The sequence below is a fragment of the Podarcis vaucheri genome (genome assembly GCF_965113315.1).
Source record: "Podarcis vaucheri genome assembly, chromosome: 17".
Taxonomy (NCBI): domain Eukaryota; kingdom Metazoa; phylum Chordata; class Lepidosauria; order Squamata; family Lacertidae; genus Podarcis; species Podarcis vaucheri.
This window is the reverse complement of record NC_138755.1, coordinates 32239635-32254288: the sequence shown is the minus strand read 5'-3', so window position 1 is coordinate 32254288 and position 14654 is coordinate 32239635. Positions and strand designations below refer to the sequence as shown.

Here is a 14654-nt window from a genome sequence, read left to right as displayed (position 1 = left end):
CCCGTTTAACCCACAGTGCCACCCGCGTCCCATACATATAGTTACACTACAATAAAGTAACTGTATGTTACAAGTGACATGGTGGGAATAGTGAAAACGGCACTTCATGTTTTCCTCATCCTCTATGATTTATAGCAATGCCTACCTGTGTCGTGACATCATCATGTACATTTCCATAGTAGCCAACTCCTAGGGGCTGAGGTCCCTTCAGCCCTCCACACAATAAGATATTTGAGGGGGCCAGACACACACACCCCGCTCCAGTTGTTGGTTATTGCCATTCAAATGGTGCATGCTTGCCGTGTCTTGGGATTGATTCTGCAGGGTGGAGATAACCTGGGGTGCCCCCAACATTTTATTCATGTTTGCATCCCTGTACATTTCACTGCCCTTGCCAGTGGCAGGCAACGATTTGGATTGGGCAGAGAAATGCACAAGGTAATTGGATCACAATGCGGGATTGTTAAAAGGAAAGAAGAGACATTGACATGGGACTATTGTTTTTAACGACATCCTCATGCCACTGTAATGTGATTTGACTGTGACTTGAGATGTCTTGTTTAACTTAATCAGTAGCACTTTAAGGCAGTATTTATTAAATGTTTCACAGCTCCATTGTGAGACAAAGGAATCAATTCCAGCTCATGGTTGCTCTATGACTTTTGGGAAGTAATGAGCAAAATAACTGCAGCTGAAACTAGTATGAACCTTGCCAGTACTCCTGAATGTCAAGCCCCATCAAGTTACATTAGCTTGGTTGGTTTGGCAACGAGTTGAGGAACATGAGCAGTTTTTAACCCCATTGCTCTATGTGATCCAGGTGTATTTTAAAGCATTTGCAATCCCAGTCTTCCATATATGTATGTATATCTCTTTCAAATACCTTTTTCATGTTTTCATTTTTCATTAGGGTTATTTTTCAGTCAGTTTACTGAAAAATAGGCCATTTTTCAATGTAGAAAAAATACAGCTTTTATAGTAGAAATTCTGTGCAGAGTTACTTGGGAATAAGTTCCATTTAATTCAGTGGAACTTACTGCTCAGAAAACAAGTGCATGGTTGCATTTTCAAGTCTGTTATCTGCAATTGTATTAAACCCATTCCCCTAAATTGGAGATACAGACCAGGCATATAAAATATAATTCCCCCTACCTGTAAATATTTTTAATTTGGAGGACTATATAATTCAGCTGCCTTTGATGGCCTATAGCTCATAATAGCTTATGCTTTAATGAAAACAATACATTTGGTACATTAGCCACCTTTCTCCTGTGCTTCTCTTACAGGTGTGTATCAAAGTAACAATTATCAATTTCACTGTTACCAGATCTGGCCTGGAAGATCAACTGCTAAGGTATTGTGGTTGTTGTTTTTAATTCAATCTTCACCACTTTCTAATTAAAAGGTGTACATTAACCTTCCCCAGCATCTGTGGGAGGCTGATAGGAGCTGGAGGGTGCCAGGCATACCTGTGTACAACAGGTATGTCCAACAGGTGAATCTCAATCTACTGGTAGATCCCCTTGCGGTTTTGGTAGATTGTGGTCGATCTCTGGCTCCCTTTCCTTAGGGTCGCTAAAACTGACTCCTGCTCTGCCCCCTTGCCCCGCCCTCCATTGTTGTTTGATCTCTGGAAGTGAAGACGAAGCTTTCTCTGTGCTGCTGTTTTCATCCATAGCAATCTTTTTGTGAGTGACTTTACCCCTTTGTCCCTTGCCCTTAACCCCCCCAAAAGACAGAAGTCCCCCCCCCAAGGCTTTTTTTAATCCCTAAAAAACAACTTTGAGTTGAACCCCTGAAAAATGGTTTTTTTTTAATTCTGAAAGTATATCGCAGTCTCTTGAGAGTTGGCCACCCCTGGTCTACATCATGTTGGTCCCTCCATATTGTATTATGTAATATGCATAGCATCTATTATAATACAGGGGAAAAATAGAGCTTACAAATTTTCTAATACTTGTACAGGGTTTTGTGAAAAAAAGTCTGTGTAAAATTTCGTGAGATCATTAAAAATGATGGTCAAGTACTTGCAATTTTATTATATATTTATATTATTTTCATTGTTTATACATTATACATTTCACAAGATGCCAGGATTTATAGTATTTATATATTTTAACTTCTGTTTTAGTGATGTCGTGCGACTGGAGAGACCTGAACTAGAGGAACAAAGAACCCAGCTCATTGTCCGAATAAATGCTGATAAGAATCAACTGAAAGCCATTGAAGACAAAATTCTAAAAATGCTTTTTACATCAGAAGGGAATATTCTGGACAAAGAAGAGCTCATCAACACACTTCAAGAATCGAAGGTGGGGGACATTTTAAAAAAGGAACAACATATATAGGATTGTGTGGAATATCACCAAGAGAAATTATTTTAAAATGTTTACATTCTGCTCTTGAGCATTATGTAAACAATGAAATATACAGGATGGGATACTCTAGTCTAATGTTAGTGGCACTGCACTAATCAGAAATCTGTATATTGTGTCTAGCAGCTATAGGGATATTATGATAGTTGCAGCACATACAGACAGATACAGCAGAGTTGTTTTTTAAATCATAATCCCAAGAATATCACATTTTACTCTCCACATATCACACTACAATCTTTTGCCATTTGATGCAGTTAGCCTCAGTTTCCTATTTGAAATCAAGCAAATAACCAACTAAGCCCCTTTCCATCAATCTGTTAGGTTAGCATGACAAAATTAGAATGCTTCTATTTTCAAGGTTGCAACATCTCCACCCGCAAGTTTATGCTCATCATTTCCCCCATCACTTAAAATACCAGCTTCCAGTTTTGCTGTAGGAGGAACGGAAATACATAATATGCCCCTCCATTAGTTATTTCACTCATTTCCGCTTGGAATCTGGGTTTCAGAATTTTCAGTATCAGAGATGTTACTTCAAATATTGCATGGCCCTTACTGAAAATATTGCAGGGCCGCCTTGAAATAAAAATGATGAACGAGTTAGACTTACAACAACAATTCTGCAAACTAAATCTCTTTCCAAGATTGGGTCATAATCTGTGCATCTCGGTAATATAACAAATATAAAAAAAGCTAATCTGTGAAAAACCACATACGTTCTATAATTTATGATCCAGGTTTTTCGGTCTGTATATCCTTTGAAGGCCTTTATATTTTTCCGGAATGGGTCGTTGTAAAGATTCACCATGAAAGATGGTGTAGCATAGTGGCTAAAAGACTGAGTTATGAATCAGGAAGTCCCTAGTCTGGATCTTCCATCTTCCATAAATCACTAGTTGATGTTAGGTAAATTAATCTCCCTCAACCGTAGTCCCAATTCTAGGTGATAGCCAATGTTAGTCATAGAGTAGATTCATTGCTTCCAGTGGGTCTGCTTTGAGTGTGACTTAGTAGGATAATACCTATTTGCAATAGGATAATACTGATCTACTTTATATCATTTTTGTAAGAACTACAGCTAGATAATGCTTGCAAAATTCTTTTGAGTACTTGAAAGTGTTTTGATGATGATGATGATTGATTAATGTGTTTTCAAAAATGAGAATTTTTTTTTTCATTCTGAGTAGTTTATTTCATATATTTGAGGTACTCCGTTTCTTATGTGTGTTCAACATGCTACTTTGAAATCTATGTTGTTAGATTACATCCGGTGCTATCAAAGTGAGGCTTGTGGAAGCAGAAACGACAGAAGAAAAAATCAATGCAGCCCGTGAAAAATACCGCCCTGTCGCTACTCGAGGATCGGTCATGTATTTTGTGATTGCAAGTTTGTCAGAGATTGATCCAATGTATCAATTTTCCTTAAAGTATTTCAAACAGGTTTGGACTTTCCTCTTTTGAGCAGTTTCACATTTGCAGCTTAATGCGTGGGATGATCAGGGGCGGAGGAAGGGGGGTGCGGTGGGAGTGGGCCGCCCCGAGTGTCACCACTTAGGGGGGTGACAAAATGCCGGGCGGCACTCACCGCACGGCCTGCAGGGTGCCTGAGCCACGCATCTCTCCTAGGAATGACGCGGTGGCACTGCCCAGATGCCCAATCGGCTTGCTCCACCGATGGAGATGATGGGACCAATGGTGGGGGTGGGTTCATCACCACGTGACAGCAGGCAGGAGCAAAGAATTGTAGGAGGCATTCTCCATATAGCAAATAGCCATATATTTCTAAGGCTGCAGCTGCAAGACTCCACCAACTGCAGACCTCTTAATTCCTCTGAAATCAGTATCTAGGATTCAAAGAGATACTTTAGATGTTCCCAAAGGATTATTCGTGTCTAGTCTTTTATGAGCTTTAGTAACAAGCACACCCAACATTATATTTCTTGGATTTTCCTTGCAGCTATTTAACACCACTATTGAAACATCTGAAAAAAACGATGTTCTCGAAGAGCGACTTGCTATACTCCTTTCTCAGACACTCTATGCAACTTATACCAATGTTTCCCGAGGCCTTTTTGAACAGCACAAACTAATCTATAGCTTTATGCTGTGTATTGAGATCATGCGGCAGAAAGAAGAACTTACAGACCTTGAATGGAACTTCTTCCTCCGTGGAGCCGCTGGTTTAGATAAGGTATATTTAGGAAGCCTTTTTTATATATATTTAATAAAGTTTTAAATTTCTGGATCCTTTTCATGATTGTGTGACTCAACTTCTCATTAGAACCCAAAAAGTAAATAGGTGCAAGGGCTACTGCACAACCAGTCAGATTAGAGGTACAACAATTCAGGATACGGCTGCTGTGTTGTGCAACGCGTTACATGAGTGAGATGTGAATGACAAAGGGAGGACGTGGAGGATTAGGAACCCCTCTTGTCAGCAATATTGGCTCTCAAAGGACTTTGGTAATTTATTTATCTGTTGTTAATATTTCTATACAAAAAAATAATAATTTCCTGGACAGTTTACAAGTAAAAAGCTTAAAACACAAAAATAGCTCTAGGACAGCAGATCTAAAAAAAATACTTTAAAATATTTGAAATTTAAAAGCCACAAGGGGTTAAATCTCACATGACACTGAAAAAAATACAATAAGCATGTTTGGGGAGGGTGTCCCATAACCAGCACTGAAAAGGCAGCCTATCGAAAATGGCAGCCCATCCAGGAGAATACAATGGCCACTGATGTCAAAAACCACAGAGATGGCCAAGAAAATTTAACAGTATCAAATGCCCCCTATTCCTTTCAATCAGAGTCAACCCAGAGGGCAATCAAAACAGTTTCCATTCCAGAACCAGGCCTGAAGCCTAATTAGAATAGATGTAGACAATCAGTTTCATCATAGAATGTTTGCGGTTGGACAGTGACCACTTTCTCAAGCCACTTGCCCATAAAGGGATTGTTGGCTCCTATAATTTACGTCTTCCAGGTCCAGGCTAGATTTCCCCCTGAGTGACCTAAGAGTGATCTTTGTAGGATGCTGATACAACTCTTTCTGTCCAAGAGGAATGTCTAACCTCCTAGACCCAACCAGACTTCCTCTCCTTTTTAGATGTAGTTGACTTTAAAGAGAGAGGGTCATGCGCATAGGTGGCTGACTGAACTTCACCAAGCGTGTTGTCTGTATCCTCACTTTCAACCACCAAATGTGGTCCCATAAAACTAGACCAGTCAATGTTCTGGGTGCAGCTAGTCATGGAACTGCATAAGCTGGGGACTCCCAGCCATGCGAGCAACTTTATCTTCAGAGCGTTTTGATAACTCATCACAGAAGGCTACATATCACTGCTTATTCCAGAGTGCAACAGACTGAAAACATGAATCTATAGGACTGTGTACAGCCCTCCCAGTTTTGCCCTGTAGCCCCAACCCGTAGACCGTGGATTGGGTTGATCCACCTGTCCCACCCATGCCTTGCCGTGAATTTGGAGACAGGTGGAAGTGGGGAAAGGAGAAGATGCTGGGTCCCTCTGCTGACCATGGGCAGGCAGGTTCAATCCTGAGGGAGGCTGCTCCTTTGCAAGCAGTTCCCCTGCACGCATGATAGCCACTTGTGATGGAGCCACAACTGGCACCATTGGGTCCTCTCTGCTTACCAGCTTGTAAGCAGGAGCAGTTAGTCATGTGTGGTACTGCTTCAGGAGGCAGAAAGAATGAGATGCCAGGCAGGAAGAGGGAGAGGTTGGTGGGAAAGGCATCAACTCACCTGCATCCCTATGTTCTTTAATGAAGATGCGGCTGCAGGTAGGTCCTTTTTGCGTTCAGGGCTGTCTCACCCTGATGTGACCAACACCCAGATTCTCCCAAATCAGCCCAGTTTGGTTTGGGGAATTAGCCAAATCTTGTGCACAGCCCTAGCATACATGTACATACATATATATGACGTAATTCTGCAAATGTCAGTTTGATTTCTTTTCTTTTTTGTGCTTGTTATTTTTTAATAGCCAGCTTGTTATTTTTATTTTTTTATATCCGACATCGTTATCTACATTTGTATCCCAGCTTTTCTCCAAGAAGCTCAAGGCAGTGTATGCTATTGTTAATGTTTATTTAACACTAATAAAATGGCCTAGATTAGAAAGCCAATGTTAAAAAACTCATACTTTTGATACACAATTTCTAACCATATTTATTTGAAAATAAGTTCTTCATAATTTCAAGTGGGCATGTTTTAGATTATAGCACTTGTTCCATGATGATCAAGAGATTTTCTTAAAAACAACACCTATGTCTTCATTTTGAGGTTTTTTTTTCTGCTGTACTCATATTTGAAATAATAAATTGTCTGACCGCACACTCTACGCAACCTGTCACCACACTACTTGACATAGCCTGTCTTATTTATAATAGGAGCGGACTGAAAAACCTCAGATTCCATGGCTTGAAGATAATACGTGGTTTATGTGCTGTGACTTAGATGAAACACTGCCATGTTTTGCAGGAATTGAAACGGACATACAGACGATGCACATTTTTATTAAATTAGGTAACATGATAAATATGAAATGGGATTGTAAAGGACTTTTCCTATCATGCATCTAAACATGAGAGAATTGTATGATTCTATGATATGTTGCCTGCTTTTGAATATTAGTTATTTGTTTTTCTATGTTTCAATAGATTTTTGTTAGTGTAACTTGAATTTACTTTTTTCTGTTTGATGATGGCTCGGGGTTGACAAGAGTTATTTGTTATACATGTTGTTTTCACACTAGATAACATCTTAAGTGAATGACATTGCTGTGGGACATATTAAAATATTCCAGTTGACTTGCAGTACGGTATATATATATATAAAACCTATTTCCACACAAAGGAAATCAAACAGAAGTGTGATTTGTTTCTGGGCTCGATTGGAAGTGCTTGTTTTGAGCTTTGAGCCTACAAAAGTTTGTTTAGGTTTGCATTCTGGTTTGGTTAGGTTTTGTTTTAATTTTTGAACTATTTTGTTAATCACTTTAGAAAATAGAAAATGACTAACAAGCACAAAAAATAATAATTATTTTTGTAGTAATGCTTTCCAGATGTGGACTACAGCTCCCATCATCCTTGACCACTGGCCATACTGGGACAGGTTAATAGGGGTTGTGGTCCAAAACATGGAGGCCCCACATTGGCTACCCCAGGACTATTGATGTATGTAGTGGTACAGTTAAATTCTCACCAGAAATTCCATAGAATTTCAAATTATTTAGTTGTAGTCATCTGCCAACTGGTAAAAATGTTGTATGTAAGGTTTATATAATATTGTATATAAGGTATGCCAATTTTAAATGGATGTTGTATTTTAGTTTAACCAAACACATTCTGTTTCATCCTATCAGTATTCACAGCAGTATTCTCAATATGCTTCTCTTGTTCAGAAAATTGAAAATTGCTAAGAACTAACCCCTAGTATTTTCAGAACTGTTACATATCTGATAGAGCTATGGCTTCCCCAGTGTTACCTGAATAATGATTTTCTTCTAGGAAAGGGTGAACTAAAGTGGCTTGAAATTATAATACTCTTTTGTAGGACAACTTGAAATTCGTATTAACCCGGAACAATGGGAAGACTATAAACCTGAAACTCAAACTGAAACTGAAAGCGGTAAAAAAAAAGAAGATAAACCACACGAATCCTGGGACAGTAGGCTGACCATGTTTCAGAAATTAATTGTGGTGAAGTGCTTTATGGAAGAAAAGGTAAGCCATGTCTATTAACAATTCAAGGCACTATCTTAGAGGTGATGCTGCTATGTAGTCAATGTCCCGTTAGAAATGCAGTTTGCAAGAGAGGGAAGAGCTCAGCTGCCTCATTCTCAACAATGAGCAATCATATGGGAAATACGGCCTGTACCTGCCTCCCTCTAGGTGCGTGACTAATTGTGGCTGTGACTCTAGAACAGGACATAGAGACATAGGAAGATGCCTTAGACAGAGTCAATCTATTGGTCCATCTAGCTGAGTATTATCAACATTCGCTGGGCAATAGCTCTCCAGGGTTTCAAGCTGAGTTATTTCCCAGCCCTACCTGGCGATGCCAAAAATCAAAGATGGGGAAATTTTGCACTCAAGGCCTGTACTGTACCACTGAGCTATGGCAAGGTAAGGCAAGATTAGGTTTTGACTTACATTGGTCATAACTGTGCCACTGAATTCAGCATGCATATCTCAAAAACTAGGATGATAATTATCCAACCTTTCTAACTATTAACAGTTAAGATAGGCAGACTGGGAGAGTCCCATGGTCACCATGAAATCCTGAGCATAGATGCTGCAGTTACCCAAGACCACATTCCTAGTTTCCCCCAACACAACACTGGCAACAACCTCAGCCAGGGAGGCCCGTGGGAAGCATATAAAGGGTCAACATAGATCAGGGGTCGGTAAGGTTTACCTCGCCTGGGCCGGTTCACTCCAGCAGAGATCCCTCTGTGGGCCAGATTGCGCGCGCATCTGAGCACGCGTGCCCGCAATTTTTGGCGTCTGCGCAGACGCAATTTCCTGCACCGTGGAAGCGAGTCCGCACGCTGCACTGCACCGGTTTAGCACAGTGTGCAGGGACTTGCCGAGCAGGCGACTTGGTTCGGGAGCCGGTTAAACGACCCCCGTGGGCCGCTTGTGGCCCATGGGCCTTCGGTTGCCTATCGCTGCCATAGATTCTAACAGTTGGTTCTTTTCAGTGGTCCAGTGTTCACTACATGCAGTACCTAAAAACAACTAATTCTGTACTGTAAAATACAAACACAGGCCTTTTCAGTTTAGCTAGGCTAGAGGTTTTCAACCTTTTTGAGTCCATGGCTCCCTTGACCAGCTGCATTCTTTTTGTGGCTCTCCTGTGGGGAAATGCGCTGTACTCCTCAGAAGCCCAGTTATGTTATCCCTTGTCTGCAGATCTGGCAGCCCCTCACCCCTTTTCAAACATCCTCCCTTGTGGAGTGTTCCCTCAGTCCCTCTCTTCTCCTTGGGGGTTCTCTGGGCACCCCCGCCCCTGGCCTCTGAGCTCTCCCCACTGCCCCAAAGAGAGAGGTGCCTCCTCACACTGCCCCATAGGAGCCTGGGAAGAGGATGCCCCCAGCAACAGAGGTCGGCTCAAGGTGAACGTGAGGCCAGTCTTGGGAGGCAGCAGTGGGCGCTGCTGCGCCTGCATGGTGGAAAGGCTCCCTTTCAGCACCTGTTTCCAGGCAGGCCTGCTTGCCTGGCCTCCCTCACCCTCTTGCTTTCTTACTCAGAGGATGCCGCAGCTCCTGGCAACCATCACGCCCTGGCCAGCCCCAGAGGCACCATTTGCCTGGGGAGCTTGTAGCCAGGGCTTCTGCAACAAACAGCTGTGCAAGCCTTTGGGAGGCAGAGACGTGAGAGCGCATCAGAGGAGGAAGGGAAGGAAAGAGGGATGGAGGCCAGTGTTGCCTGCGGCACCCCTGACTATCTTTCAAGTTACCCCTGGGTGCCTCGGAGCTAGGCCATAGACTCAAAACAAAGTGGAATCACCAAAATGATATGATATTATTATTTTCTCTATCACTTGTATGTAACAGAAGCCCTGATACAACATAGTAATTTATTATGCAAAATATTATTTTTAATGTGTTTGTGGGAGGAGATGGGAGGAGAAGGTTTATTGGTTTGTAGGGAGTGGTCCCTCTTGTTTTATTTTGTATTTTGTGTTCTTATCTTGCATTTTTATGTTGTGAACTACACTGAGATCTACAGACGAAGGGTGGTATACAAATGTAATAAATAAAATGAACGAATGAAGTAAATGAAATCAGTTCTTTTTTTAATCCCTGCATTTGTAAAACGGCTGTTTTAACATTTATAGATTGTTTCTGCACTTACTGAATTTGTAATAGAGAACCTTGGGAAACAATTCATAGAGAATCCCCCAGTTGATCTGGCAACTCTTTATCAAGATATGTCTCCTTCCACACCACTGGTGTTCATCTTAAGTACAGGCTCTGACCCCATGGGGGCTTTCCAGAGGTTTGCAAAAGAACGGGGATATTCAGAAAGGTATAGATTATATATTTTTATTATATGTACTATTTGATTTCCATATGATGAAACATTTGGGTATGATCTAAGTTTTACCAATGATTCTGTTCTAATAGATACAAAAATATACATTGTAAAGGATAAGGCAGTTTCTCAAGTAACCTGGTCCTGAGCTGTATAGGCTAGTACCAACACCTTAAACTCAGCCTGGTTGCAGCGTATCAGGCAATGTCAGTCCTGAAAGCAGAGTGTTATATCCTGGTAGTAATTTGCCTCTACAAACAACCTAGCTACCACTTTCTGCATCAAGGGTAGCCCCACATAGACTGCATTACAGTAATCCAACTGTGGTAATAATAGCAATAGTAATATTTATTTATTTATTTATTTATTTATACATACATGCATGCATACATACCCCGCCCATCTGGCTGGGTTTCCCCAGCCACTCTGGGCGGCTTCCAACAGAATATTAAAATACATAGTCTATTAAACATTAAAAGCTTCCCTAAACAGGGCTGCCTTCAGATGTCTTCTAAAATATGGTAGTTTTTCTCTTTGACATCTGGTGGGAGGGCGTTCCACAGGGCGGGTGTCACTACCAAGAAGGCCCTGTGCCTGATTCCCTTTAGCTTTGCTTCTCACAGTGAGGGAACCGCCAGAAGGCCCTTAGCGCTGGACCTCAGTGTCTGAGCAGAACGATGGGGGTAGAGACGCTCCTTCAGGTATACTGAGCCGAGGCCGTTTAGGGCTTTAAAGGTCAGCACCAACACTTTGAATTGTGCTCAGAAACGTACTGGTTTGGCTACATCAGTTGTTTTCCCCCACTTAGAAAGTTAGGGAGATGAGGGGATGTGTCACTATTACAACCAGGCCGACACTGTCTTTTTAGCTGCACTGTTGTGGTCTCATTGCCCCACAGAGCAACAGGGGGCAAATTTCCTTCCCTGACGTGACTGAAGAGCACACATTGTGGTATTCTTTTGTCATACCTGGGAGCCACAAAAGTCTGTCCTCCTCTCTTGAATCAACAAGGTCTAATGGGATTTTAGAAATAACATGTACACTGCTTTAAAGAAGCCTTGGCCTTCTTTAGGTATCAGAGTTTCCAGTTTTCACATGGTAATGACATGAGATCTACCATAGATTTATGCTCTTTTTCTTCTTCTTTTTAAATATGCCAGCAATATTTGAACAGAAGTTTACTTGACAATGAAAAGTCACATCTCTAGCCCAAGGGATTTTTCACTGTAAAATTTTGTAGCTGTTCCTATCAGTAGAGGAGGCAGTTTGCATAGAAATGTCATAATAATAATCATTTACAAAAATTACTGGTAACTTAAACTTTCAACCAGGAAGGAATGTATTTACCAAAACTGATTTTGAAAAGAGGTATAACTAAAATGCTGGGGGAGTAGCAATATACTTGCATTTGACATCAATCCATATATGAATGCTCATTATTTTTTGAAGGTGGAGCTCTTTTTATTTGGAGGCCTAAGTAATAGATACAGCACTAGACATAAAATGTCTGAACTATTTCGCAATGCAGTCCGAACACATTTGCTTAGAAGTAAGCATTTTTTTAGTTGTCTACCCACGCAACTCAAAAAGTGTGCATAGGTTATCTAAATAATATATGCAAACTGCATGTAATTTGAATACCAACAAAATATATTCTGTCTTTCAGAGTGCAGTCCATTTCATTAGGGCAAGGTCAAGGACCTATTGCAGAAAGAATGATTAAGGATGCATTGAAATCGGGAAATTGGGTGTTTCTTCAGAACTGTCACCTTGCCGTTTCATGGATGTTAGCTATGGAAGAGCTTATAAAAACTTTTACAGAGCCAAGTATGTCCCCCCCCCTTTTTTTTTTTGTTTCAGGCATGCTATATACCTCAAAGAGATGAAGCCATTTTAGGACTTTAACAAAAAAGGGGGGGGGGGTTGTAGTTTTTTTTAATAGCTTATAAAACGAGTGTCCTTATTTTGGGTTTTGTGGTACTCATTTACTTTTAATCATCATCTTTATCATTTTAAAAACTGTTCTCATGCATTATCTTCATTATTCTTACAACAATTCTTTTAAGTGGGCCACCATTAGTTATCCCCACATTGTAAATTAATTAGATCCCGCTTAACATAACCTGCTGAAATGAAATAGAATCGGTGAGAAAACTGTTAGATAGTGCCCATAACATTTAAAACACTGTTTTTAATTTGGGAAAGTTTAGGGCTTCACTTTATTCTGAAACGTAATTTGCCTTAAACCGTTGTGTGACTAAAATGTTTTGTTTTTCAGATGTTTCTATCCATGAAAGCTTCAGACTCTATTTGAGTTCCATGCCATGTGCTATCTTCCCTGTCACTGTCCTTCAGAATTCTGTCAAGGTAGTATGTTTTGAATTTTTTTTAGTAAAATGGGAAATGCAAATCCAGAATAAACAACACCCAGAACATTGTGGAGTTGTACTCATTGAGTTAGTTAGTTAGTTAGTTAGTTAGTCAGTCAGTTGTCTCCAAATTTGGGAAATAAGGAACACAGTAAAGGTAAAGTGACCCCTGACCGTTAGGTCCATTCATGGCCGACTCTGGGGTTGCAGCGCTCATCTCGCTTTATTGGCCAAGGGAGCCAGCATAAAGCTTCCAGGTCACGTGCCCAGCATGACTAAGCCACTTCTGGAGAACCAGAGCAGCCCACGGAAACGCCGTTTACCTTCCCGCTGGAGCGGTACCTATTGATCTACTTGCACTTTGACGTGCTTTTGAACTGCTAGGTTGGCAGGAGCAGGGACCGAGCAGCGGGAGCTCACCCCATCACGGGGATTCGAACGCTGATCTTCTGATCGGCAAGTCCTAGGCTCTGTGGTTTAACCCACAGCAGGAGACCTAAAATAACTGCTATAACCTCCATGTGTGTAGTCAGATCAGCTTTAGGCATCTGCTTCCTTGACACCTAGTTATTTGCTTGTTTGTTTAAAAAAAACATAACGGGGGGAAACAAAAGTACGGAAAAACAGACCCTGTACAGGTTAAATTGTGATAGAGGAGGAGACAAGAGAGGAAAGAGAGGAAGAAAGTGGCAAAGGTGGCAGGGAATGAATTTGCACAATTGAGTTATGCAAACTTAGGCTTCATTTTGCTTAATGGTGAGGACTAAAGGGAGAACAGGGGCATCATATAGGTAGGTGTCCTGGAATGGCGTTCGAGGTACAGGCCAGTAAGCGGCAGTGGGTATATTGGAATAAGAGGCCACTTTTCCATGCAGTTTTGTCTTTGCCATCTCTTCCTTGCTCTTGGAATTATATCCCCAGCTTTCTTTCTTACATTTATATGCCACCTTTTGTCTGAGGAGCTCAAGGCTCTAGGTACACGGTGCTAGTCCTTTCCATTTCTAGCCTCACAAAAACCCCATGAGGTATGTTAGGCTGAGAAGCAGTGTGCATTTGAAGTTGAACCCCATATGTTAATGCTTTTTAAAGCATTCTGAATTTGTTGGAGAGACAATCTTTAATAATAATAATAATAATAATAATAATAATAATAATATCTTATTTATATCCCACCCTCCCCAGCCGAAGCCGGGCTCAGGGCGGCTAACAATCAAATAATCAAATAATCAAATAATCCAACATTCTAAAAACATTTCATTATAAAAATTAATTAAAATCAAATGAATGGCAACCGTTAAGCAAAATTCTGTGCAGGTTGCCAGAGGAGGGAGTCAGGCTGCGCCCTGACCAAAGGCCTGGTGGAACAACTCTGTCTTGCAGGCCCTGCGGAAAGATGTCAGGTCCCACAGGGCCCTAGTCTCTTGTGACAGAGCGTTCCACCAGATTGGAGCCGCAGCCGAGAAAGCCCTGGCTCTAGTTGAGGCCAGCTTAACCTCTCTGTGGCCTGGGACCTTCAGGATGTTTTTATTTGCAGACCGTAGGTTCCTCTGTGGGGCATACCAGGAGAGGCGGTCCCGTAGGTACGAGGGTCCTAGGCCGTATAGGGCTTTAAAGGTTAAAACCAGCACCTTAAACCTGATCCTGTACTCCACCGGGAGCCAGTGCAGCTGGTATAGCACCGGATGAATGTGATCCCGCAGCGAAGACCCCGTAAGGAGTCTCGCTGCGGCATTCTGCACCCGCTGGAGTTTCTGGGTCAGTCTCAAGGGCAGCCCCATGTAGAGCGAGTTACAATAATCCAGTCTGGAGGTGACCGTCGCGTGGATCACAGTGGCTAGGTCAGGGCGA

The 14654-nt window shown here is 41.5% G+C and overlaps 1 protein-coding gene across 2 annotated transcripts in view; it reads left to right on the top strand.

Moving 5' to 3' along the window:
- DNAH6 (dynein axonemal heavy chain 6) overlaps positions 1 to 14654 on the top strand; it is a 131002-nt gene that overhangs the window by 82772 nt on the left and 33576 nt on the right. For both annotated transcript variants that reach the window (XM_082204454.1, XM_082204455.1), the window contains 9 exons: positions 1287 to 1354; positions 2132 to 2312; positions 3639 to 3818; positions 4336 to 4569; positions 6787 to 6922; positions 7952 to 8121; positions 10241 to 10431; positions 12104 to 12264; positions 12716 to 12804. In XM_082204454.1, coding sequence (XP_082060580.1) covers positions 1287 to 1354; positions 2132 to 2312; positions 3639 to 3818; positions 4336 to 4569; positions 6787 to 6922; positions 7952 to 8121; positions 10241 to 10431; positions 12104 to 12264; positions 12716 to 12804 — 1410 coding nt within the window. The remainder of the gene's footprint in view (positions 1 to 1286; positions 1355 to 2131; positions 2313 to 3638; positions 3819 to 4335; positions 4570 to 6786; positions 6923 to 7951; positions 8122 to 10240; positions 10432 to 12103; positions 12265 to 12715; positions 12805 to 14654) is intronic.